Source organism: Falco rusticolus, chromosome 19 (assembly GCF_015220075.1).
Source record: "Falco rusticolus isolate bFalRus1 chromosome 19, bFalRus1.pri, whole genome shotgun sequence".
NCBI classification, from domain to species: Eukaryota; Metazoa; Chordata; class Aves; order Falconiformes; family Falconidae; genus Falco; species Falco rusticolus.
Window position 1 is genome coordinate 2,389,558 of NC_051205.1, and position 25,158 is coordinate 2,414,715.

Here is a 25,158-nt window from a genome sequence, read left to right on the forward strand (position 1 = left end):
GCCCTGGGGCCCCCAGAGCTCAGGGTCTTAATTCCGAGCATCGCCCCAGCCTCCGTTCCCACACACCCACCACTTGCTGAAATTAAAGCAGGGCCTGATCTGATTCCTATGGCGGCTTAGCGCGCCCACTCAGCCGGTTTATCATAATCCCGACATAAAAATCGTTCCCTTGAAAACGCTCAGGGGTTTTGAAGCCCTGATTGTTTGAAGAGGAAAGACTCTGTTCTCGGCACAAAGACGAGCTCCCCTCTCAGCCCCGGTCCAGCGGCTGGAGGCTTCAATAAGCATTTTTGACCCCTGTAGGTACCGATGGCAGGAAGCCTGACGGTTTCTCTCGGCGCAGAGATCACCCCCAAACCCAGCCCGACAAGGCGTCCCGGGCTGCGTGTCACATGGACATGACACCCCAAAAATCCTGGAGCTTCCAGGAGTGATTCTGGGAGCAAGCCACCAGCCCTGCCTGGAGAGCACCTCCAAAAACCATCCCGTCTCCCGTGCAAAACCGCCTGTGATCACTTGGAGGAAGGAAATGGATCGATATATTTAAAAAAAAAAAAAAAAAATATACACACACATATATATTTCTCTCCTATCATATCTCCAGAATTTCTTTGTGGTTGCGCTGCAGTGCCATTTCACACCTGCACACAGGACCGCGGTGGGAGGGAGATGCTGGGGAGGAAAAGGGGCGATTCACGCTCTGAGGGGACCTCGAAGGGCTTGAGCCATCAGGGCCTCCTTTTGTTTTCACTTTAAAATTGTGAAAGGCCAGCAGAAAATTCCTTCAGTCAGGAAACGTCTGCTTTCCTCAAACGCAAAAAATCCTGAGTGGTGTTATTTTTTATTGAATTTTTTTAACTATTTCTCAGTTTGGGGCAGCGATTTTGCTAATATTATTTATGAAAATAGAAATGTTTTGCTTTCCCCAAGAAAAAGTCAATCTCCACTGGCAGCATTGACCAGCACGAGTATTTCTACATGTTTTCCAATCCCCTGACCCGTGGTGTTGATCGCAGCGCATCGCTCGTACGATGAGCGCGGTGCAAAGGGGCTTTGGACTCAACAACAAACTGAGCCGCTGCGTTTCTGCCTCCCTGGCATAAGCATTAAAGACGGGAGACTCAACAGCAAGCTCTTTCTTAGATGAAAGCGATATATTGCATGAAATTAATCATTTTCAACATTTATATTTGTATAGGCTAGTTCTTCTCAATGACTCACTGAACCACAGAAAAATTAGTATTGCACTTGCTCCTTTTTTTTTTTTTCTCCTAAGCCTGAAAAAAAATATACGTGGAGAGCTAATCTCTCCACACCAAACATGCAAGCATATCTCCTCTTAATGTCTCCAGCAGTTACGTGGCCATAAGGGAGAGCGAAGTAGACAGTGCTGAGTGTGAAGCAGTCACATCATAGTGTCCAAGCAAGCTTAAATGGCCACATGTAAGCAGCAATTTGGATCAACGTCACGCCAACACGCCAGGCTTTCTCATTGCCCGTGTACTACGGCAGCAAATCAGGGAGAAAAAGGGGGGAAAAAAAATGGGAAAAAAATTATTAAAAAATCAGCTGTTTGCAAGACTGTTCCAGTTTGTGTTCCCAAAGGCCTTCCAGAGAGCTGAGCTCACAGCCACGCAAGTCCCACCACTGGGAACGGTCACCCACCACCACCAAAAATCCAACTGGAAAAGAAGAGTCCACCCACACGGTCAGTGCCCCGAGACCCCTGGGGAGGCGTGGCCCCCAGGGACCCACCAGCAGAGCGGCGCGGGGTGAAATCGGTCCCCATCCAGGCTGGGAGCACAAAGGGATGGGTGAAGACCTAGAGATGCTTTAGCCCTGCGGTGTCACCATGTTCCCCAGCAGAAGTGGGGGTTCGCGACCATTTCAAAGGGCACTTATTGCAGCGGGGGATGAGGTGCACAAGCTCCGGAGAGCCAGGGTGGCCACGGTGGGCTTGAAACCCATCCACCCCATCACCAGCCAGCACGGGCACCTCCTGCCCTTGGGTCCAGCCCACCATGTATCGGCACCCTACGCTGCCGGTTGCTAAATTCCCAGCCGAATTTCACCCTCGTCCCCAGTTCGCATCTCCCTGTCCCTGCTCGTGCCTTTGTTATACCCAAGCCAGTGACACCATCACGCAGCAGCCTATGGCGGCCCCGCACAGACCACGATTGGTCACCTAGGAACACCAAAAGATGATCACATAGCATCTCTTCCAGCCTCTGATTGGACAAAAGGGGCTTTTTTCCGCCTCCCCCCCCTCGAACGAAGACACCGGCCAATGGTGGATGGCACATGGCAGCTCACCAGTGCTCAGCCAGCAATAAATGTCCCTCGCCCCCCGCGCACAGAGCGCTGGGCGAGCCACCGCACCCCTTCATGCGAGGACTTGGGGGCCACCCACAGATGCAGCCCGGTCCATCAGCCTGGTGGGCACCGGCTCGACCGGCAACTGCTCTCCTCTCGGCTCAGTCTGCCTTGGAGGGACGAAGGAGGAGAGCTCCGTGCGGTGACATCCCGCTGTCACCAAAGTCAAGGGCGTCCAACTTCATCCTACGAGACACTCAGGGTATGAGCATCCATGGAGGATGCTCTCTCCCCTTCCACACCCCAAGGCTCCCATCCTTTCTGGAGCTGCTTCTCTGGTACCCTGTCCCCCACAATGTCCCCTTCCAGCTGGGGACGAGCCACCAGGCCAGGTGAGCGGCGCTTTGCGCTCGCCCAAGGGAGGAGCAGCAGCAAGGCAACAGAGAATAGAAGAGCTTGTAAAAAGTTCCCTATGCCCCTGCCACCACCGGTGTGGGCTGCAGGAGCAGCGCCAGGAACAATAGCAGCACCTAGATGAACCTCGGAGGGAAGACAGAAAGGAGGTTTTCCTCAAGCTTTCCCCCAGCAGCTCATTACAGGGAGTTAACACACGCGCTGAATTATTCTTAATTACAGGGCCGTGGGTGGGCGGGGGGGGGGGGAAATACCGTGTTTATTTATTTAAAGTAAGCAGATGAGCAGGATGAACCTTTCATATCACACCCTGAACTAACAGCCTCTCCCCAGACAAGGTACCAAGAACAGTTTGGGTTGGGTTTGGGTTGGGTTTTTGGGTTTTTTAAAGATCCCGATGAGCACATGAGCTAAAACGAGCGGGTCCAGCACAGGTCCAAAGCCAGCGCTTTTTCTACCTCTCTCACAAGAGGATTTTCACAAAGTTGCAACGCTATAATTGCTCCTTTCCAAAATTAGTTTGGGTGCTATCACCCATATTTGTTCTTTATTATTATGAAGTCTTTTTTTCCTTTTTTTTTCCCTCCCTTGGAATCACCATTCTGAGATTAATATATAAGCTTAATCCATCACAAGAGCTTTGTGTTCTTCTAAGCAACATCAAGACACCTTTCCAATAGGTTGCTGTATTTTGCAGGTGGCATCTAAGGCAACCAGTCTGACCATTAAAAGCGAGTGGGAACCACCCAGTTCACCTCTTTGACCCAAAATTTCCCTTCTACAGTAGAGCAGGTAAAAAAAAAATAAAATAAATAAATCTGTTTCCTTAAGGAAGAGGTTGACATATAATCCAGTCAAAGGGGTAAGGACCAGCATGAATTTTGCAGAGAGGATAAATTAGACAAAATCAAGTTCCCCAATTAGCCTCATGTGGGTTCATACACAAGTTAGAGATATAATTTTTTTGTAAATCCCCGATCTTGGAATCTTGAGTCCATTCAAAGAAACGTTCATAGACAAAGGGTTAAAAGAAGAAAGAAAGCATTGGGGTAGAGGTGCTAGGGAAGAAAAACAAAGAAAATTGCAAGAAACCATTTTCCAAATCACCATATCCTTCTTTCTAATCCTGATATCAAGTTATATCTGTCAGGGAAGAAAATTAAACATGTAACAGATAGGGAATGGGAGGGGGGGAGGGAAGAAAAAAAAGAAAAAAAAAAGAAAAAGAGAAAGCGCTCGTATTTGCAAAACAACCATTAATAAACATTGCTCTGTTGCTGCTTTATTAAACAGATAATCCAACACAGTAATCTGTATTGATTTATGGATTCTCTGATGCTATATGACTGGTTATGCAATGAAAGTTCATCCTTGATCTGTAGTCTGTGTCCTGGACTTAACTAATTCATAATCTGATTGGAAGTTTTACTTTGTTATTCAATTACAGTTAACAGCCGAGGAGAGCGGCAACATCCTTGTCTTTCTCAAGACAGACGTTTTCTTCACATGCACAGAATCAGTAAACTCTTTCTTAAAATCATAGGAGGCAAATAGGTTCTTTTAAAAAAAAAAAAAAAAAAAAAAAAAATCCTACCTCGGGTTTTAATTCCAGTCTCAAAAAGTTGACTTTTTTCCCCAGTTTTTTTTTTTCCGCCTCGCATTTCCTTTCCTCTTCCTTTTTTTTTTTTTTTTTTCCATTTCATTTTTTCTTTTCCTCCTCTTCCTTTTGATGAATTTCCTTTCTTCTCCACATCCTCCTCAGGCGTGTAATGGGGTTATTTTTACTTTCGGTTATCTAGCTTTATGAAGAATTGACACCACTCATACAGCTAGATAACCAAAGATAACAACCAACCCCTGAAGTCTACAGCATAGCAGGAACAAGCCAACCTCTTGCTTCTCCAGGGGGGGGGCTCGGGGGCACATGGCTTTTAAAGGAAGGAACGAGGGAGGAAAAAAAAAAACGAATAAAAAAAAAAAAAAGAGATGCAAAGATTAGCAGCGAGATCCAGAATATCAGCGCCTTCATCACATCAGCGGCCCTGTTCCTGCATCCCAGCGAGCCCAGGGCGAAGCTCTCCCGAGCATCAATGGGACAGGCAGGATCAGGCCCCTCGGAAATACAATTTGGAGCAGAATTACAGGATAACCACCCAGGAGCAGCCTATTTTTCTGCCGAGTTTACACTGGTTTCATTTGCAAACCAAATGCTTTTCTGCAGGTGCTGAGAATTAAGCCCGCGTTATTTTTAAGAACTATCAAATTAATGCATTCAAACGGGTAACAATCAAAGCAAATATATTTGCGCCCAGCAACTTGAAATATGCATAAAAGACCAAAAAGGACCTTTCCCCACCCATCAAGTGCATTTAACGCTCTCGCAACAAAATGACTGCGAAAAAACCTCCGGTTAAAATAAATAATAACTTGTGATGCTTTGGATTCAGCCAAGATCTGGGGGAACAGAAGCGATGAATAAACACAGAAAACACGGAGGAAATGATGAAAGGGAGGGAAGGGAGGAAAGAAGGGAGGGAGCGGACTCCTGCTCGCGGCTCAGGACCCCGGCCCTGCGCGCAGGTGACCGCGCACCTCGGGCAGGGACCCGCATCCCTCCTTTTCCTCGGGGGACGACGACGGGGGGGGACCTGCATCCCTCCTTTTCCTCGGGGGGGGGGGGGGGGGGGACACGGGCCGGACGACACACGGACCCGCATCCCGCCTTTTCCTCGGCGAGGGGGGGGGAAAGGACCCGCATCCCTCCTTTTCCTCGGCGAGGGGGTGGGCCCCGCAGCGTTGCTCCGGTGAGGGCCCGCACCCCTCGCCTTGCTTTCCCCGCATCCCTCTCCCTCCCTAAGGGGACCCGCATCCCTCCGTTCTTTCTTCTTTCGCGGGGAACCCGCATCCCTCCGTCCTTCCTTCGGGGCTCTGCATCCCTCCCTCCTTCCTTCCTTCCTCCGGGGCGGGGGGGGGACACGACGCCCTGCATCCCTCTCCTTCCTCGGGGTGACCTGCGTCCCTCCACCCTTCCTTCCTCCGGGGAGGAACCTGCATCCCTCCATCCTTCCTCCCCTTCAGGGCAACCCGCATCCCTCCATTCTTCAGGGGAGGAACCCGCATCCCTCTCCTTCCTCCGGGAGCCTCGCATCCCTCCCTCCTGCCTCCACCTGCATCCCTCCCCTCGCCGAAAGACCCGCACCGCTCCATCCCTCCTTCACCTGCAGCCCTCCATCCTCCGGGGCGGCACGGAGCCCCGCTCCGCCGAAACCCCTCGGCTCTGCCGGCTGCCCCCCACCACCACCACCCATCTCCGCGCCTCTCCCGCGGAGCGGAGCACAGCGCGGCTCGGCACGGCACGGCACGGCACGGCTCGGCACGGCACGGCACGGCACGGCTCGGCACGGCTCGGCACGGCACGGCACGGCTCCTACCTGCTGCCCGCCGCTGCCCGCCGCTGCCCGCAGCCTCTGCGCCGGGGGGAGCGGCGCGCGGCACTTTTCATTCATGCTTTCACACTCCCGGCCCTCGCCGCCGCCTCTGATTGGCTCAGCCCCGCCTGACGTCACCTGCCCTGACTCCCACCCCTCTGCAGCGCCTATCAGTTCATCAATGGGCGGGGGAGGGACCGGCAGCGGCGCGCACACGCGCAGCGCCGCCACCCAGCACCCCCGTTCCCGTCACCCCCAGCCCTGGCACCCCCAGCCCCACCACCGTCACCCTCCCTGCGCTGCCACCCCTCACCCCCATCGCACCATCACCGCCGCCATCGGCGTCGTGGCGGTCAGCGCCTTCAGCACCACCATCATCCTCAGCGCCACCACCCTCAGCACCACCACCACCCTCAGCACCACCACCGTCATCCTCAGCACCACCCGCCAACCCTCATCCTCACCACCGCCACCCTCAGCAGCATCGCCACCACCACCATCCTCATCTCCTTCACCATTATCCTCATGACCGCCACCCTCAGCATGGCCACCATCCTCCTCACCACCACCGCCACCCTCAGCACCATCACCACCACCATCATCCTCACCACCACCATCCTCCTCCTCACTGCCACCCTCAGCACCACCGGCCATCATGGTCCCCAGCACGAGCATCACCCCACCCGCCATGACGACTGCCACCGCCCCCATCTATCCAGCCTTCCTCCATTTCTCTGGCCTCCTAGGGGCTCAGCCCCTCCCGGCCCCCTCTCTCGGGGAAGGGCAACCCACCACCCATCACTGCCAGTGTCCGACCGGCGCTCGGTGCCACTGCCCCCAGACAGAAATCAAATCCTATTTTATTTCTGCACTTTTAACCCCACAGGCTCCCTATTAATTACCCTTTTACTTTCCCTGTTATAATAAAGATAGCATCAAAACTAATAACATGATTTTTCCTCAACAAGAGTGGGTGTTTGGTTGTTTTGGGTATTTATTTTTTTTCCTTTTCTCTTAAAATTCTCTTCACCTTGGAAATATTTTTCCTAGTGGAAAAGCAGCTGATTTGGGGCTAGGGGTTTGGGGCGGGAGGTTATTCATGAGGTTTGCCTCCTTCCTGGAACCGGATTCTCCCGCTGCCACCACCAGCCAAACCAGTGGCACCTCCTCCCCATCGGGGCCCTCTCTCCCAGTTGCCCCCATGGGGAAAATGGGAGCCCACTGGTCTGGCTTCCAGCAGGCCCAGTACTTCCAGCCCTGGCTGGGAGTGGGGAAAGGGGGACATTAAGGAAATAACATGGACGGGGGTGAGCAGGGGGGGGTCCTGGGGGGCATCCAGGCAGCAGGGACCTCAGCCCTGGGGGTCCCCAAACCTGCCTGAAGCAGGGGGGTCCCAGCATCTCGGCGTTATGGGCAACCCTACCCTGCTGGCCCCGCTGGCCCCCCGGGCTTGGGCTCGGCCCCCTTCGCCTCCTAACTGGCTTTTCTGTGAGTCCCCGGCTGCACGGGGTGTGTGGGGTTTGGGTTGGGGGGGGATTTTGTGCCTTTCCCCCCACTACCTCCCGCTTTCACTTCCAGCCCTGGTTGGGGGTGGAAAACTGGTGGATTTCGGGAACATCCCACCGGGTGCTGGCGGTAGTGGGGGGCTGCAGCACCCCCCGGGGGCACCCAGGGGCACCCCCCACCTGCCAGCTACCCCCCCGAATGGCAGCCCCCAAGCTGGGGGGACCCCTTCCCAGCCCTTCCCGGAGCCGTACGCAGCTCGGGGCTGTCACTTCCCGGGATTTGTTTCCCCGTGACCCACCTGGGCCGTTGTCCCCACGCGAGGGGGCTGCTTCCCCGTGGGCAGAGCCGTCAGGGCTGGGGGTGAAGCAGCGCCGGACCCGGAGCCGGGGGGCTGTCCTGGAAGAGAAGAGATGGAGGGGACGGTTAAAGAACCGGCAGCACGGGGAGGGGGAGGGACACGACACAGCCCCCACTCGCGACCCTTCGTGGGGCAGCTCCGCGGGGTCCCGGCTTTAACCATTCCCCACGCTGGCTGAGATGGGGGGTTGGGGGGACACAGCCGCACGTTTCCACCTCTATTTATCTCCTTTTTACGACATCCACATTTTAAAGAAAAATATCTAAATTTATATTTCAGGATCCTCCAGAAATGCTCTTTTTTTTTTAAACCCGCCAAAAAAAAGAAACACGATGAATATTGCTATTTATCCCGAGACACGCTGCAGAAAAAAAAAAAAGAAAGGAAAAAAAAAACCAAAAAAAACAAACCAAAACAAAAAAAACACGGATTCAGCTTTCAAACTTATATTCTCCCTGGGATTATCCCGATGACAGTGCATATTTTTTTTAATTTTTTCTAAGATATTAACATCGCGTTAAAGACGTCCCGATCAGGGAGGATTTAGAGAAGGACACGAGCGATTTGTAGAAGATGCTCGGGTGTGTTTTGAGTTGCATTAGCAAAGAAAAACCTGCTCCGTGCTTTGCTGCTTTGCTATAAAAGTCGCTTTAGCCAGACAAAAAACCACCAATAAATACAATAAATACAAGGAACCGTCGCCGCGATCGAGGGATCACACTGGTAACGGCACATTTGAGGATTTCCAACCTTAAAATTTCCACGCATCAAGAAAAACTTCAATTTTTTTGGGGGGGAAAGGGATCGCCCAGGGCTGAAAACGGTGCTGAGCTGGGCAGGAGCTGACCTGGTAGGTACCAAGTGCTTTTCTGCAGAGATGGGAATCCACGCGTGAACCAAAAAATAATTAAAAAAAAAAACCAAAACAAAAAACCCACAAAAAACCAAAACCCAACTGCTGCCCGGATTTATTTTTTCCCGTTGCACCGTTTGAACACAACCTCCTCTCTTTCCTTCGATGGGGAAAATTAAGGACAGACCGCAGAGATGCGCATTTTGAAGAAAAAAGAAGGAAAATTTTCAAAAATTTTAAAATTAAAAGGCTCCTTGGCAGATTAAAAAAAAAAAAACAACCAAAATCCAAACCAAAAAAAAACAAAACACCAAAACGTGCGGGATTTTCGACCGGCGGCCCGCAGCAGCCCGGGAGGTGGATTTCGGGGTGGGTAGGGCTTACATCTGGCCCCAAATAATTGCACCCCCCCCAAAAAAAAGAAAAAACCCCAAACAAACCAAAAAAGCCTGAAGTTATTTTCCCTCAGCTTCTCGGCCTGCTGCGGGAGCCTCGGCGGGGACCCCCCCCCGCGGCTGGAATTCGGGGGGGGGGGTGGATTGAGCGGAGCAGCTCAGAGCGGGGGGAGAAGTTTTGGGAGGGAGGGGGTGTCCTCCCTTTACCCCCCCGCATCTTACCCAGCTGCGGAGAGAGGAGGGAAAAGCGCGTAACCTCCGCGCTGGGTCTATTGTAACGCATCCACCGGGATCTGCGTATTCCATGAGGAGGTGCGGATGGGGGATCCCCACCTCTGCGCATCCCTGTGGTGTGTATCCCCCCCCCCCCCAAAAAAAAAAATCCTCCTCCCAGCGTGGAGCGGCCGCACAGCCCGGCCGGGATGCGGGAGGGGGCTGGGGGGAGCGCCCCCCCCCCCCCAGGGTCACGCGTGTGCGTTTCCCCCTGCAACGCTGCCACAAGATCCGGCCGCTCTCGCGGAGAAGCCGCTTGTGGGAGGGGGAATTGGGGGAGCCCCCCCCAGCATCCCTTCGAGCAAAGCACAAAGCCCACGGGTAGGAGCTGAGCTTGGCGCGGGGAGCAACAATGAGCCCACGGACGCGCGTGGGGGCAGGCGGGGGGACACCCCTGGCAATGGCCGTATCCTGCCGGGCATCTCCTTGCACCCCCAGCTGCCGGGGGCGGGGGGGCTCCGCACCCCAAAACTCGGTCCTTGAGCCGGGGAAGGGTGGGGGCAGCACACCCGACACGCGGAGTGGGTCGGGGTCACCCGCGGGACCGTGGGAATGCGGCCGGGGGGAGCATCTCCATGATCATCCCGGGCCGGGGTCGCCATGGGGGGAGAGGACACGGGAGAGAAGACCCGGGGCAGGGGGCGGGGGGGGGGGGCGGGCGGGGGTTGGAGGGACGTGCCCGGCGGTCCCCAAACTTTCCTAGCTCAGATGCAGGGATGCCGGGGTGGGGGGCTCCTACCTGCCCCCAGGGCTGGGGGGAAACGCCGACCCCGTAGCCAGCCCGGGGGAGGGAGCTGGACCCCCCCATCCCGGTCCCGCTCCCGGAGCATCCCCAGCCCGACCCCCGCAGCGCTGCCCCCCCCCCCCCCCCCCCCGCCCCAGACCCTAATAAAGACGCTTTGAGAGACTGATCCCTCCAGCCCTCCCCCACTCCGCCGGCTTCCACCCCCCCCGCCCCCCCCCTTTTTTTTATTATGATTTTCTCACCAAGTCCAATAAATTGCGCGGCTCGTCTGGCCTCAGACGTGTTCAGCAACCCAAGCCCCGCGGCTTTTGTTCCGCCAAGTCTCACATTGTTTGTCCGGCTGCGGGGCCGGCCCAGGGCGACACGCGGGGGCTCCGCGGGGGCTGCGCGGGGCTCCGCGCCCCGGCCCGGCCGCCCGCAGCAAGCACAGGGCGGGGGGGGGGGGGGGGGGGGGGGGCAATGGTTACCGGGGGGGTCCCGGCCCGACAGCCCCGCATCCCTCGGGGTTATCCCTGACTCCTTCATCCCACCTCGGGGCGGGGGATGAGGCCAGCGGGTCCTGCCTGCGCTGCCCTCCTTGCCTGCGCTGCCCTCCCTGCCTGCGCTGCCCTCCCTGCTTGCCCTGCCCTCCCTGCCTGCGCTGCCCTCCCTGCCTGCGCTGCCCTCCCTGCTTGCCCTGCCCTCCCTGCCTGCGCTGCCCTCCCTGCCTGCGCTGCCCTCCCTGCTTGCCCTGCCCTCCCTGCCTGCGCTGCCTGCCCTGCTGCTGCCCTGCCTTACCTGCGCTGCCCTCCTTTCCTGCGCTGCCCTCCCTGCCTGCGCTGCCCTCCCTGCCTGCGCTGCCCTCCCTCCCCACCTGCCTGCGCTGCTTGCCCTGCCTGCCTGCCCCGCTCTGCCCTCTCTGCCTTGCACGCCTGCCTGCCCTGCCTCACCTGCCGGCGCTGCCCTCCCTACCCACCCTGCTCACATCGCCCTATCTACCCGCACTCCCTCTTCTCGCCCTGCCCTCACCTGGCCCCCCCGGTCCCCCCCAGCCCCCACCTCAGCGCTCCGAGGGGCTTCGCGGTGGCCGCGGGGCCGGAGCCGCTGCCGGAGGAGAGGGGGCCGTGCCCGGCGTAAGGATATATAGGAGCGGCCGAGGAGCCTCCACGTAGCCTATACGTAAAGTATACGTGTTGTATTTAAAAAAAAGTTGCGATGCAAATGCGGGGCCAGCTCCATCGCCAGGGGGGTCCGGCGGGGGGGCTGCGGGGGGTGGGGGTGGGGGGCAGTGGGGGGGGATGGGTGGGGGAACCGCGCTATTTCCAAGCTTCCTTAACCTATGTATTGCTCGCAATCGATCGGCAAAGCACAGCAAGCTTGGCAATTAGGAGCTCATTACCATATATGCAAATATGGCAACCTCTCTCCGCAGGCAGGGAGGCGAGGAGGGCTGAGATGCGGGCAGCGTTTCTCAGCGAGGAGAGAAAACCGCAGCGGGGTTTGGGGGTGGAAATTGGGGGTGGGGTGGGGGTGAGGGGGGGACGGGGAAAAGAGGGGGGTAAAAAAGGTGATTTGTGGTTATTTGGGTGGTTTTAAGGGAAACCGGCGGGGCCGCGGGTGCACAAAGGGCTCGGGGCGCGCAGACACGAGTGGCCGCGTCCCGCCTTTGCTCCTGCATGAAAATTAATTTTTCCTCCTTTTAAAATAAACTCAGGACGGCTCAACCGAGCCCCCCAAAACCCAGCCTGTGTCCCCCCCCCTCCCCCAAACCCAGCCAGTGCCCTCAGCATCGCTGCGGGCTGGGAGCTGGGAAATAAGCCGGTAATTAGGGGATAACGCTGGGTACCGGGCACCGGCCCCGCCGGGGGGGGTCGGACGGCTCCCGGTCCCGGCACCGGCCGTGCACACGGGCTGCAGAGAGTATTGGAAAGGTAACTACCGACTTTTCCCATTTTATTTAAAAAAAATAAAATAAAATAAATAAACCAAACCACCACGACCCGATGATTTGCCGGCGTACACGCTCGATCGCGGTTTCCCCTTGTTGCAATAGTTTCCTGCAATTTTAACAGCATCGTCGGGGTTGGGGGTGGATGGGTTTGGGGGGGTTAGGGTTTTTTTTGGGTTTTTTTGGGTTTGGTTTTTTTTTTTTCTTAATAAGCACAGATTAAGAGCAAAGGCCCCCTGGCATTTACTGAATGCCGATCAAAGCTGGGGGTGTCACCGCAGGAGCAACGCAGGGAGCGGATTTCCTCCACGGGGTCCGTCGGGGGTGGGGGGGCACTGGCAGCATCTCCCACCATGGTATTTTATAAAGTTGTACCCGGCTTTGTGCTTCCCCCCTTCCCTAGTTGCGAAATGACTTTGTTTTCTTCCTTCCCCAAATCTTAATCACGGTTTATTGAAGAGGAATAATGCGCATTTCAAGTTGAACTCCAATTTTCTTCCCTACTTTGGATAATTTTTTATTCCCCCCCCCCCAATGAATAACCTTCCCCTTATATATATATATATATAACCGACCCAACCCCCAAAATAACGCTAATGAAATGAAATCAGCAATCGATTCCTTCCGCTGAGCAGGTTTGGGGGATTACTTCGAATAAAAAAAAAAAATAGAGAAATAGCCAAAGTGACCCAAATCCCCCCCCAGAGGGCTGCGGGGGGTGTGGCACCAGCCCAACCGGGGGGGCACCGCGCTTCCCCCCGCCGCAGCATCCCCGCCAGCCCGGGCGGCACCGAGCCCCGGAGCCCCGGTTCCTCCTGCTCCCGCCAGTGCAAACATGGGGAAAGAGGTAATTGCAGGGGTTGCTTTCCTTTTTTTTTTCTTAAACACCCCCCCCCCTTTTTTTTTTTTTTTTTTAATTGGGAAAAGCCCTTTTCAGGGGTTGTATTTGCAGCTCGGCAACTGAGCCGCTTTTCCCAGCCCCGTCCTGCTCGCTGCTCTCTGCATTCCTCTGCCCCATCCCTCCTTAATTCCTGAGCTACCAGGATTTATTATTACTATTATTATTATTTTTTACCATTCATTTCTTTACTCGGAATGACCAGAAATGGAAAGTAACCTGCACGGCGACAGGCTGAGGGACCTTCCTTTACCCTGGGCATCTCCGTTCCGTCGCATTTATATTTTGATTTGGTTGTTATTTATATTTGGGGGAATTAAGCCTCTAGTTTCTACAAATCTCCTGTGAATTTTGAAACGCAGAGAACACTCTTTGGAAAGGCGATTTAAAAAAAAAATAAATAAAAAATTAAAATCAATCCCTTTCGGTTCCCCCTCTCTTAGCAAATTCGCAATTACCGACGACCAACGGGATGAAGCGTTTTCCCTGGAAAAATCCTCACTCCAGACCCGAGAGGCTCTGGCATCACTTGACTTTGCCAGCGAGGACACCGGCTTCGCCCACCAGATTATGCTAAAAAAAAGTGGATTTATTATTTTTTTTTCCCCTCCCTCCTCCTTATCCCGAAGTATCAATTAAAGTGGCGAGTTTTGCCTTCAGCAAAAGGAGCCGGGGCGATGCGCCACCTTCATTTTTTTGGGGTGGCAAAGCTCCGCTTTCTCTTCTTTTCGACTGAACTTTAAAGAGGAGGGGTTGGAGGGAAAGGAGAGCTAAATTCATCCCCAGGTTTTTTTCGGAATTGCCTCTGAAATCCCTGAGGAAATGCTGGCTTCTCCATCCGAAGGCACGCAGCCTTTTCCCTGCAGCCCAGGAGTTTTGTACCCGTCTCATCACACATTTATTTTTTACAGCGTCAGTCATTTGCCATACGGGCAGTTAAAGGGGCGTTATTTAAGGAAAACAGGCATTTAAAAGCAAAAAAAAGTTATTTTTTTTAAGCAAGCTTATGATGGAAGATCAATTCCCGGCTGCAGCGGCGGGCTGAGGCGGGGGGGAGGTTCGTCTCGGATGATCCAGGAGGATTTTCACCTCGGAAAACCGGGGTTTCCAGTGGTCGGTGTCCCGGGGGAGGCAGGGGGGCAGGGGACCCTCGGGGACCCCCCGATGTCACCAGCCCCACGGTCGTTGCGCGCACTGGGGGCCGCGGAAGAGGCGCGCGGAGCTTCGCACCCCCCTCCCCGATTAAAAAATACTTGTTGAGATAATGCAACGACACCTCCCCCCCCAACCCCAAAGCGAACCCCTAATTCTGCACAGAAACGTGCCCGTCTTCTGCCCAGAAACCAGAAACGTGCCCGTCGCTGGCTGTTTGCAGAGCACAAGGCACACGCCGTGAGGGGGTGGGGGTCGGGTGTCCCCCCCACCCCGGGCACCCCCCCTGGGAGCCGCAGTGGAAACCCCCCCCCCCCCCCCCCAAGATTTTATCTCGAGGAGTCTTTGCAAGATACTGCAGCCCTGGGGGGGTCCAGGCTCTGCCCCCCGCTGAGCCCCAGCCCCTTCCCCACCTGCAGCCCCCTGCCCAGGGCAGCCCCCGGAGAGGCCACACACCTCGGGGAGCTGCAAAGAGTGGGGTGCTTGCTACAAAGGGGGTGGCTAACTCAGCAGCGGCACCCCCAGAACTGCTCAGAAATCCTTGAGGTGTGCATATACCCCACCCATGCATGCCTACACGCGTGTGCCCTGTGCACGCGTGCATTGCAAGCACACTCGCGTGCAAGGTGTACGTACCACACGCGCGGTACACGTAGGCTGCGGGCGTGCAATGTGCATGCAGGGTGCACACAGGGTTTGATTTCCATACAGCTGCATGTGTGCACATCCCGGCTCCATCCATCCAAGGAGCCCCGGGCTCCCCCCACGCAGGGCACCCACGGGGAGATGCTCTCCCTGCCCCTGCGTATGTGGAAAGGCTGAATTCCCACCCCAAAATGCTCTGCCCGCAGCTTTTCCCTGCTTGAGGAGAAGAAACGGATGGTCCCTTTGCTCACTGATGGGTGCTGGACACCAGCGAGCACCTCCGAGGCTGTCATGGCTTTTCAGGGTGCAGCAAGCCCGCAGGGCCCTGACATGTAACCGCCGCATCTTCCCTGGTGGGATTTTGAAGGGAAATTCCCTCATTTTTCGCCTGCCAGCTCAGAGTGGCTCCATTTGGGGGACGTTTGAGCTCTGTAAGAAATGCCACCTATGACTGAAAGACGACTTTGGGCTTTTGAAGTATTTGCACCGAGATGTGCACAAACACGTGTGACTCCAGACAAACCGCATGTGCTTGTTTTCCGGGAACTGCGGCCACGCAACAACCGCTGCCTCTAAAACCGTGTCCTGCTGCTGCTGCGGTGATGCTCAGACACGGGGTTTTGTTTGAAATTCTCCTCCCGGCCTCAGTCCCATCAAAATTTGGGGTCCGGGTGTCTGAGCAGGTTAGTGGCTGGGAGATTTGGGGGATGGAGGGAGGTGTGGAGCTGAGTGATTTCTAAATAAAATGTCTTTGTCTCGGTGCTAAACCCCCCCACACCCCATGCTGCGCTTTTCCGCCAGCAACCACATTCGCTTGGGCATTTTTGCTGCCTCGGTGCCACCGCTTCAGCATCCCCCCAGACAAAGAAAATTGCAACAAAAGGTGCATTTTGAAGGAAGCAGTTGCATGCTGAAGGACGGTGGCAGGGAAGCTCCGAAGCCATCCCCAGGGCTGTGCCAGCCGCTGCCTGCCCTGGGCACCCGCATGCTTTGCTCCATCCTCAACCAAGACCCCCACCTGCAGCCACAGAGGGGCAAATCCTGCTCTCCTGAGCCAGTGACAGGCTGGGAAGCCTCGTGCCTTCCTCCTGCCTCCCCCTAGCAAGTCTTTCCTACCTCAGGTGGAGAATTTAATCGTTGACCCAAAAGGCCAAACCACAGCCAGATGCCTTCAAAGGCACCCGGATAACCTGGGAGTTTTTTGGGGGGAAAGGGAGCCTGAAAAAAAAAAAATCATTTACATCAGCTCATCTTGGCCTGAGATGTGACGTGATTGGTTTCACTCATCCCCAAACCGGCAGCAAAAAAAAAAAAAAAAAAAAAATTTTTAAAATTCCCACTCAACAAACCCAACGCAAAAATTCCCGCTTTCCATACTGGAAGGGGAGCTGTGTTTTGTCTCGGTCAAATTGGGTAAAGAGTCCCCCCAGCACCTACCCTGGCTGGCCCAGCTGCCCGAAGCACTCGGTCCAGCAGGTGCCTTTTCTTCTGCTTCAAAGGGCTTTGATCTGGACAGCTCTTTTGGAGAATGGTTTGTTAGTAAGAGATGCCTGGCACGAACGCGGCCTGATTACAGCCCTGCTCGTTAAAAAAATGTTCGCTAGGTATTGAAGGGGATAACAAGGATATTCAAACATTCCCAGCGTGCACCTTTAAGCGGCAGAAAATAAGGGAAATTGCTCTCGTTTAATTCACTATTGCTCCTTTTGAACTCCCACTGGCTTCGCCTGCAATTGTTCCCTTAGCCGGAGCTCAGAGCCGAGTCTGGATGATGGAGGCATCGGGTCCGAGGGTCCGGAGGGCGAGCACAGCAGGACCGGTTTCCCATCACGGCAAAAAGCCGATGGGGCTGGTTTCCATTCGGATTTTAAAAGATTTCCCTCAATAGCCCAGAGCAGGGTCTGGGTTTGGGGCCCCCAGCCCCAGTTTGTAATTACTGGTGTATTTTGTGTGCGCCAGGGAGGAGAGGGTGGAGCAGCGTTTCTTTTTTGTCTGTATCTCTGAGGAAGCTTTTTTCCAAAGCGAGAGGAAAAAAAAAATAAATAAAAATCCACAGCTGGTGTTCATGGATGAGACACTCAGCCGTGTTCTGGTAAGGGGGAAAAAAAAAAAAAAGAAGAGGAAAAAAAAAAGTCTAATTTTAGATGTTCTGAAATGCTTACAACATGCATCCCTCCAACTGCCTGGCACGGGTGCCTGGTGGTTATTTCCAGTTATTTCCAGTCCGGCACAAGGAGGGGAAGGGGAGCCTGGCTCCACTGTGACCTTCGCCGAGCTCTCCCGGGGTGACTCCCTGGGATGTCACCTTCGGGGGGTCCCTCTGCCCCAGCAAGGCCCACCCATTCCTATCTACAGCAGGTCGCCCCTGGGTGAGGAAGAGACAGGGCTGCTCTTTTGGGGGGATTTGCTGACGGTTTGGGTTAGCCCTCCTTTCCAAAAGTCTCCATCCCCCCCAAAACAGCTTGTGGCGACGCACTGGGAGCCCCGTTCCTGAAATCCCAGCTGTACGATGGCAGCCTGTTCTTTCCCATCTTTTCCCAGGTCTTTTGCCCTCCAGACCCCTACCACCACCACTTCCCCCAGTGACACGCCATACCCTGTGCCCCCAGCCCCATCCCTCCCTCCCCGCACCCACCACCCACCTCCCCCCCGGGACTTTTTCTGCTAAGCCTGGAAGATTTTAGACTCGGAACGCAACGATTTATCGTTTTCCTATTTAACCCCCCAACAAGCTGATGGAAGCAGCACCTAAAGAGGGGCGAAGCTTTTGGGGGAGCGACGCCACGACACCCCCAACCTGAAAGAAGGGGTAGGGGGATGCTTCCATAAAGGCAGGACAATGCAACTCAAAGGGCTCGGCGGGCTGCAGCCCCCTGCTAGAGCCGAGCCTTAGGGGAGGGTGAGGGTCTCAGCTTACCCGGCCTCTCATAAAAGTCTTCTCCATTCTAGCAAATAACCTTTATGTCCAGGGACTAGCAAAGTTTGCTTTCTCCCTCCAGGGTTAGTCACAGCAGGAGCGAAAGAGAAAGCAACCGCTTGTAGGAGGTTCCCTCCGCATAATAACCTCAGAGGAGTTTAGGTCTAAAGACTAAAAGGCTCTATTTACTTTCACTGACAAGGAACAATCTAAGCAGATGTCCTTTGATGGGATTAGTTATTAATCCTTGAATCATGGGTAAATGGGAAAATGATCCATTATTTTCTGCAAAATCCTTCACTACTTTAGATTTCAAGGATGGGGTGGAGGATTGTTAGCGGAAAGGTCTCGACCTGTCTGTTTTTTGGGTGGTTTTTTTTTTGGGGGGTGCCGTTTTTAAAATGTATTTTTTACAGTTTGTGCCGTGGAGCGTGATTCCGAAATAAAATAAAATAATAATAATAATAAAAAAAAAGCCCCAAGAAAAAGGGGTTTGCTGCCACTAATGACTGAGAACAACATGCTGCATTGGAAATTTATCAGTATATAGGCCCAAGCATCCCTTAGATAACAATACCGATGAGAATGATGATGATAACAATAATAAACAACAAAAATAATAATAATAACAATGCTCCCCCCTCCCAAAGCACGCTCTGTGCTATTCTCCCAACAGCTTTGGCAACTCTGCCGAAATGTTGAGATCCATGTTAATTAATATAAATGTTAATGGCAAAACAGCAGGCGAGCTCCGCGTCGTGCCGCGGGCAGGTTCGGCTTTGTGTCAGCTGAGTATCCAAAGAGTTATTTTATGAAGAGTGTGTAGGTGGGTGCAATGCCACTCCGGGTTGTCTCGGGGGATGGGTTTTCACCAGGTGTAAACGTGCGCAGATGCTGGATGGAGCTGTAGCTGCTCCAGCATCATCCCATGGGTTGGGTGGGGGATGTACCGGTGTCCAGCACCGCATCCAGGGGCTGGAGCAGGCGCTGGTGGATGCGCACCCATGGGTGCCCCCAGCTCCTCATCCCTTCCCGTGGATACACGGCTGGGAGAGCGGAGCCAGGAGCTGTGCGGAGCAGACGCCAAAGTTACGGGCAGTTTACCCATCCCAAAACTCAACGGATCGGAGTGAATATTAATAACCGCTCACCCCCGAACTCTGCCTCCGAGTCTCCCATGCAGGGAAAGCAGGAATAGATGCCCGATGAATAATTTACTCCGCTTTCTTTTGATTTGCGTTCTGATTGTACACAGCAGTGCAGGCTCTGAGGGGGGAATAAAAACCCATGTTCTGATTAAAGATTTATACCGGGCATATCATTTTGGTGCTGTTGTTTAAACCGACTTCAAAGTTGGAAGGGGGTGGGGGGGGGGAGTCCCGTAAAACGAACAGGAGGAGGGTCGGCGGGGGGATGCGAGCAGGGCACGCGTGCACGGAGGAGCACAAAGGCACATCGGTTCGGGGATGCCAGCTTTGCACAGGATTGCCGGAGAGGTGCTGTCTCAGGGGTCCTTCTAACGTCAAATACAGCCAATGTCAGGTTTTAAATGCCCGCTGTTATTTCACACGACTGAGCCTCAGTTTCCCCTCTCGAGCTGAGAACACACCTCAAAAATCAGGAACCAACAGATAAATGTGTGCTTTATCCTGCTTTACCCTTTTACTACCCTTTTACTACCCATTTTTTGAGCATACAAATAGCTTCAGGCTGCAGGGAGTGAGTATCTTACGTGGAGCAACAGGCCCGGAGCTGAAAGATACTCTAACCCAGGGTCACCCAGTACACAAGGAGGAACCAAACTCTAGCTTCCAGCCTCCTCTTTTCTGGAAATTTCGAAAGGTGGGAGAGAAAAACTCTCCGTCCTTCCCAGGTGGTCAACGAAATGATTCAGGGCAAAAGGATTTTCTTTTTTTCCTCCTCTTTTTTCTTCCAACTGCCTCGTCCCCGGAGGGCAAAGACGCTTCGTGGCGGAATCGATAAATAAGATTTCTCGCTCGACTCCTGATAAACCCTTTTGATTTTTTTGATATTTACATCCCCAGCTCCCATCGGCTCGGGAAAGAACCGGAGCTTTATGTGACGGGAACTGGCTCCCGCAGCACCCAGCCTGGTCCCGTAAAAAAAGGGGGAATTGGCTGAAATGGCGTTTTCCAACAAAAATTGGGTTGGTTGGATATTGCGAGGGCCAGTTGACCCAACATGTCAGGAGCATCCCCCCTGCCCTGCCAGGAGAAGCTTCTGTGAGGCTTCCAGCCCCCTCCTCAAACCAGCTTCCCGGGATGAGGAAGCTCAGCTCCGGGGGTGCTGGGCACCCCTTGGCAGCTCCAAATCCAGCTCACGAGCCCAAAGGGGCTGAGAGACAGGTGATGGTGCAGGTCCTTGCCTCACCAGCATGGGTTGGGTGTCACGCAGGCTGCCCTGCAATCGCGCTGCTGGTGCTGGCGAGGTCACCCAAAGGGGCATTTTTAATTTTTTATCTATTTTCAAGGAATTCACACCAGATTTGGGAACTCCCCGGCCACGCAAGTGCAGGGGACAAGCGTGACATGGGGATAACCACGCTGGGGCCCACAAAGCCCCACGCTGGCTGCCCCACAGCCACGCACGCACCCAACCCTCTCCTTTCCAGCCGCGCTGAGTGACAGCTGTCAATCAACGAGCCGCGGAGCGCTGCGCTCTGCCGCCACCTGGCGGCCAGCGCGAAGAAACGCAATCGTGCAGGGCGCCCACCCCCCCCCCCCCCGCACCCCCTTCCCGAGACTGGCATTTAATTTGTAATAATTTAATCAATTGGCATGTTGAGCATTAAAGGAAATACGGGTCGACTCTTTCTGGGCAGGGGGGCTGAGCCCCCGGGAGGCTGCGGGCCGAGGGGCTTCTGGCGTGGAAATGGACACACACACACCCACACACCCCAATTAATTTTGGGGTGAAAAGATGATATTTTGCTGGGAGGTGGCTCTTGCCCCCGTTTGTTGAAACCAGCGGCAATACAGCCCAGCTGCGTGGGAGGGGAGGGCTTCCCTGGAGGGGCTAAATCCTGCCCTGAGCCAGCCCCATCTCCCCAGCCCTAAAACCAGAGCCCCCGCTGCAGGGGGGGGGATGCAATGGGCCAGTGCAATGGGGTGCAAGCTCTGCCCCACACCCCGAGCTGCTGCTTGCACCAGTTCTCCCCCCCTCCTCCATGAGGAACTGGGCGCTTCTTCCCTCCCTGCCGGTAACAGCATCCCTGGGGATACCCTGACCCTAAAGCCCAAAGCTGGGGTGCACAATGGGGACCCCCCCCCCTAAACCAAAGGCAACTCCCGGGTGGTCGCACGCACTTACCTGGTGTCCTCGCTGGAAGCCCCACAGCAATCCCAGCTCCCACTGGAGGGAGGCTTTGCTCTGATTTCAAGCCCAGGTGGGTCTCATGAGGCAGCAGGGGGATGGGGAGGTGGTCCAGCACCCACCTGGAAAAGCTTTGGGTGGGAAACATGGTGCCTGCCCTGCGAGGAGGCTGCGAGGGTCTGGGAGGGGCTATAGCAGGGGGCGTTTTGGGGTGTCCACCCCAGCCCAACAAGCCAGGATGCGCTGGCTGCAGGGAGGTTCCCCAAACCCCCCAAATGCATCCCCAGGGCAGCTGTCACCCCGCATCAGGGCTGCCTGTGGGGAGGGGGCTCTCCGCCAAGCAAGGGTCCTCCACCACTGGTCCTCAGCCTGGTTGGGGACCTCATGGGCACGAGACAAGGGATGGGAAGGGGGGAACACGGGAGCAGGAAAACGGGGTACCCCCCTGCTCCAGCATCCAGGATCCCCCCTGCTCCAGCATCCCCCTGCCTGCCCCAGCTGTGTCCGGGGGTCTTGAGGGAGTTGGGACAGTGGCGTCACCTCTGGCCACTGAGGCCAGGTGACACCAGGAGCGTCTCCACCTCACCGGGATGGCTTGGAGGATCTTGAACCTCAGGTAGGGAGTGAGACGGGGGAGCTGAGGATGGCAAAGAAAGAGCCAGAGGCACAGAAAATTATCAGAAACGTGTATTTTTTTTCTTTTTAATAGTAAACCTCTTTACAACAAATATAGTGAAAGAGTTTCCAAACAAAACTCATAAGAATTTTTCATGGTAATTATTATTATTATCATCATTATTATTTTTTTTAATATTTTTTTCTTATTGTGGAATATACAATAACGCATCACCATACAGCACAAAAAAAGGAATATTGAAAAAACGAAACAGACGTCTCAACCACGTGCTGCAGTCCCTGGGAAGGAGCCACTGATTGTCAAGGGTGCAGGTGGGGAGCAGGGATGGGAGGGGCCGGGGACAGGGGGGCAACGATGTCCCCAGGCCAGGCCGGACCCCGACAGGTGCAAAATACTCAAGAGAAAGATGGAAATTAGGCAAAGATCCTTAAAATTTTACAAGCTCTTGGCAGAAATCCTCCCTCCCCTCCCAATGTTGCTGCTCGGCTTCGGTCGCATCGCACCCCAAGAGCTGGATACGGAGATGGGGACACCCCAGTCCCCCGTGTCCCATCCACAAGGATGAGCATCCCCATCCCACGGCTTGTCCCCATCGGCCACTTGCGGGCGCAGAATCCCTTGACTCGCACACGCACGCACACATACACGCACACACACATGTGGAGGAGCCTCAGGAAAAAAAAAAAGAGGTTAAAAATATATATATATATATTTATAGATACACAGTTGAAATCTTTTTTTTTTTCCTTTGAAATTGCTTCTCAAAACAATAAATAAAACTACTTCAGGGGAAGTGCACGTTCTGTTTTGTTTCTACCTGTGCAGCATCCTTGGGGGGGGGGGGGGAGAAGGGAAGAGCTGCCTGCGCCGATACAGACGGGCTGAGCGGTGTCAATCCAACGAACCATCGTAGAGACAAGTTGAGGAGGGGGGGTGGGGGGGGGGGTATTTTTTTTTTCTTTTTTTTTTTTTCATTTTAGTGCATCATTTCGAGGGCCTACTCTATTTTACAAAGCTTGTCGCGGATACCCCAGGGTATGGTACCACCTACCCGCTTTACAACGGGGAGCTGGGGGGAGCGAAGGGGAGGGGGTAAGAATGAGGACCCGACCCGGAGGTCACCGAGGTGGGGGTGGGGCGACCTGGTTGGCGAAGGGGGGGACAGCAGCACAGCCGCAGTGGTCCCCACCTCTTGCCGCATCCTCTTTGCCTGCAAACTGCTTGGGAAGAGCCGTGGGGAGGAAGGGAGCCGTGGCCCCCACTGGGTGATGGGGGGCGGGGGTCTCGCCCCCAAAGGGAGACGCTGGGAGCCCCCCGGGATGTCCCAGTGCTCATCCTATGCCAGTGTGTTTCCAGCCGGGGAATGGATGCTCCATGAGGAACAGTGCTGGTGGTGGCTCCAGTGGCACCAGTAAGAAAATCCCACCCCCCCGGCTCCGGCAAACCCAGCTGAAGTGAAAAAAAATCCCAATTTTCCCTCCCCCCCGGAGCTGGTGGGTACCCTCCACCCTGTGGTAACGCGCAGGGGGGCTGCAGCCCACCCCAGCCCGGTGACACTCGTGTTTCTCTGCCTCTCCCTGTGGTAGCGGGTTGGGGATGGTATAAAATCCTGAATTCCCCCCAAAAATCACATCCCAGGCGGCCGGTGCAGCCTGAGCCACACCACCCTCTTCTGGCTTTGTGAAAGCATCTTTCAAACAAGGCAGCGTTTTTCCAGAACGGGGCTCGAAAGGCAAAAATTGGAGGAAAAAACCTGGATTTTCCATCCATTGGGAAGCTGGGTGCGCTCCTTCAAGCTCCCCGATTCCTGCCAGCAGCGTAGCAGGGAGCCAGAGCATCCCTGCGGCACCAGGCGCTTCCCGGTTTCCAGGAGGACCCTGGGGTGTCACGCCAGGACTTTGGGGACCCCCTAAGGAAAAGCATCCCTGGGGGTCCGGCCATCGCCAGGCAGCTGCTCCCGGCCAGGTCTGGGATATGGAAAATGGGGGAGTGGGGAGGAATGGGGAGCAGGGGGGGAGGGGATGCACGGGAAAATCCAAGAGGGTTAAACAAGAAATAGCTGTACGATTCGGCCATGTCCAAAGTCGGTATTATTACAATATACTCTGACAAAAATATAATCTCATTTCATATCAATACAACAACAACAACAAAAAAACAAACAAACAAACAAAAACCAACCAAAAAAAAAAATCAACCCAAAAACCAGTTTTCTGTACTGTTACCGTTGCTAACGTATCGAAACTCGCTATTTACAGTGACAGCAGCTGGGGAAAATACTGCAGGGAGGGAGAGGAGAGAGGGAGGGGAGGGCAGAGCGGAGAGGAAAGTTCCGGAAAAGGGAAAAATTCCCGAGGGAAAGGCCCTCTTCCATCCCGAGCGTGGCTCCTGGCTTCCCCAGGGAAGGGCGAGGGGGGCAGCGGGGTGGTGAGAACTCGGGGTTGTGGCTTTTTGTGGGAAAGGGGAAGGGAAAAAAGGGAAGGAAAAAAAAATGAAGAGGAAAGGGGGGAAAAAAAAGGCAAGGAAAAAAGGCAAGAAAAGAACAAATTAAAGAAAAAATAAAAAAAAGGGAAGGGGAAGGGGAAGGGGAAGGGGAAGGGGAAAGAAGGGGAAGGGGAAGGGAAAGGGGAAGGGGAAGGGGAAGGGAAGGGAGGGGAAGGGAAGGGAAGGGAAGGGAAGGGAAGGGAAGGGAAGGAAAAGAGGAAAGGAAAAGAGGGGAGAGGAGAGGAGAGGAGAGGAGAGGAGAGGAGAGGAGAGGAGAGGAGAGGAGAGGAGAGGAGAGGAGAGGAGAGGAGAGGAAAGGAAAGGAAAGGAAAGGAAAGGAAAGGAAAGGAAAGGAAAGGAAAGGAAAGGAAAGGAAAGGAAAGGAAAGGAAAGGAAAGGAAAGGAAAGGAAGGAAAGGAAAGGAAGGAAAGGAAAGGAAAGGAAAGGAAGGAAAGGAGAAAGGAAAGGAAAGGAAAGGAAAGGAAAGGAAAGGAAAGAAAGAAAGGAAGGAAGGAAAGGAAAGGAAAGGAAAGAGGAAGAAGGAAAGGAGGAAAGGAAAGGAAAGGAAAGGAAAGGAAAGGAAAGGGAAAGGAAAGGGAAAGGAAAGGAAAGGAAAGGAAAGGAAAGGAAAGGAAAGGAAAGGAAAGGAAAGGGAAAAATGTGAAACGAGGGGAAGAGGGAAAGGTGGAATAAAATGATGCAAAAATGGAAAGGGAACCTTCGGCTGAAGCCGAGGTTATGGCCGCGCCCGCGGGCCACCCGAGGATGAATTTTTGCCACTTTGGGTGTCCAAAATCCCCGAAACATCCCGGGTCGTGCCGGGGGATGGGGAGGGGGAGGGCAGATGCGGCACCGGGGGGGCAGCCAAGGCACGGCCGGG

At 54.5% G+C, this 25,158-nt stretch overlaps 1 protein-coding gene and 1 long non-coding RNA gene across 12 annotated transcripts in view; both read right to left on the minus strand.

Annotated features, from left to right (window-relative positions):
• The window catches only part of LOC119140068 (one cut domain family member 3-like), a 31,002-nt gene extending 20,104 nt beyond the window's left edge, over positions 1 to 10,898 (minus strand). For 2 of the 11 annotated variants that reach the window (XR_005101543.1, XR_005101539.1), the window contains exon 1: positions 4,322 to 4,472. Coding sequence is in view for 1 of the 11 variants with exons in the window: in XM_037371109.1 (XP_037227006.1) it covers positions 7,960 to 8,057; positions 10,528 to 10,810 (381 nt within the window). In the remaining 10 variants the exon portion in view is untranslated. Of the gene's footprint in view, positions 1 to 4,321; positions 4,473 to 6,158; positions 6,199 to 7,959; positions 8,058 to 10,527 lie in introns of those variants that run through there. The other 9 variants (XR_005101544.1, XR_005101538.1, XR_005101540.1 and 6 more) reach the window with 8 other exon arrangements.
• Positions 10,899 to 22,764: 11,866 nt separating this feature from the next.
• LOC119140097 overlaps positions 22,765 to 25,158 on the minus strand; it is a 3,421-nt gene continuing 1,027 nt past the window's right edge. Inside the window, exon 2 of the long non-coding RNA XR_005101557.1 lies at positions 22,765 to 22,983. This is a non-coding gene — a long non-coding RNA (uncharacterized LOC119140097). The remainder of the gene's footprint in view (positions 22,984 to 25,158) is intronic.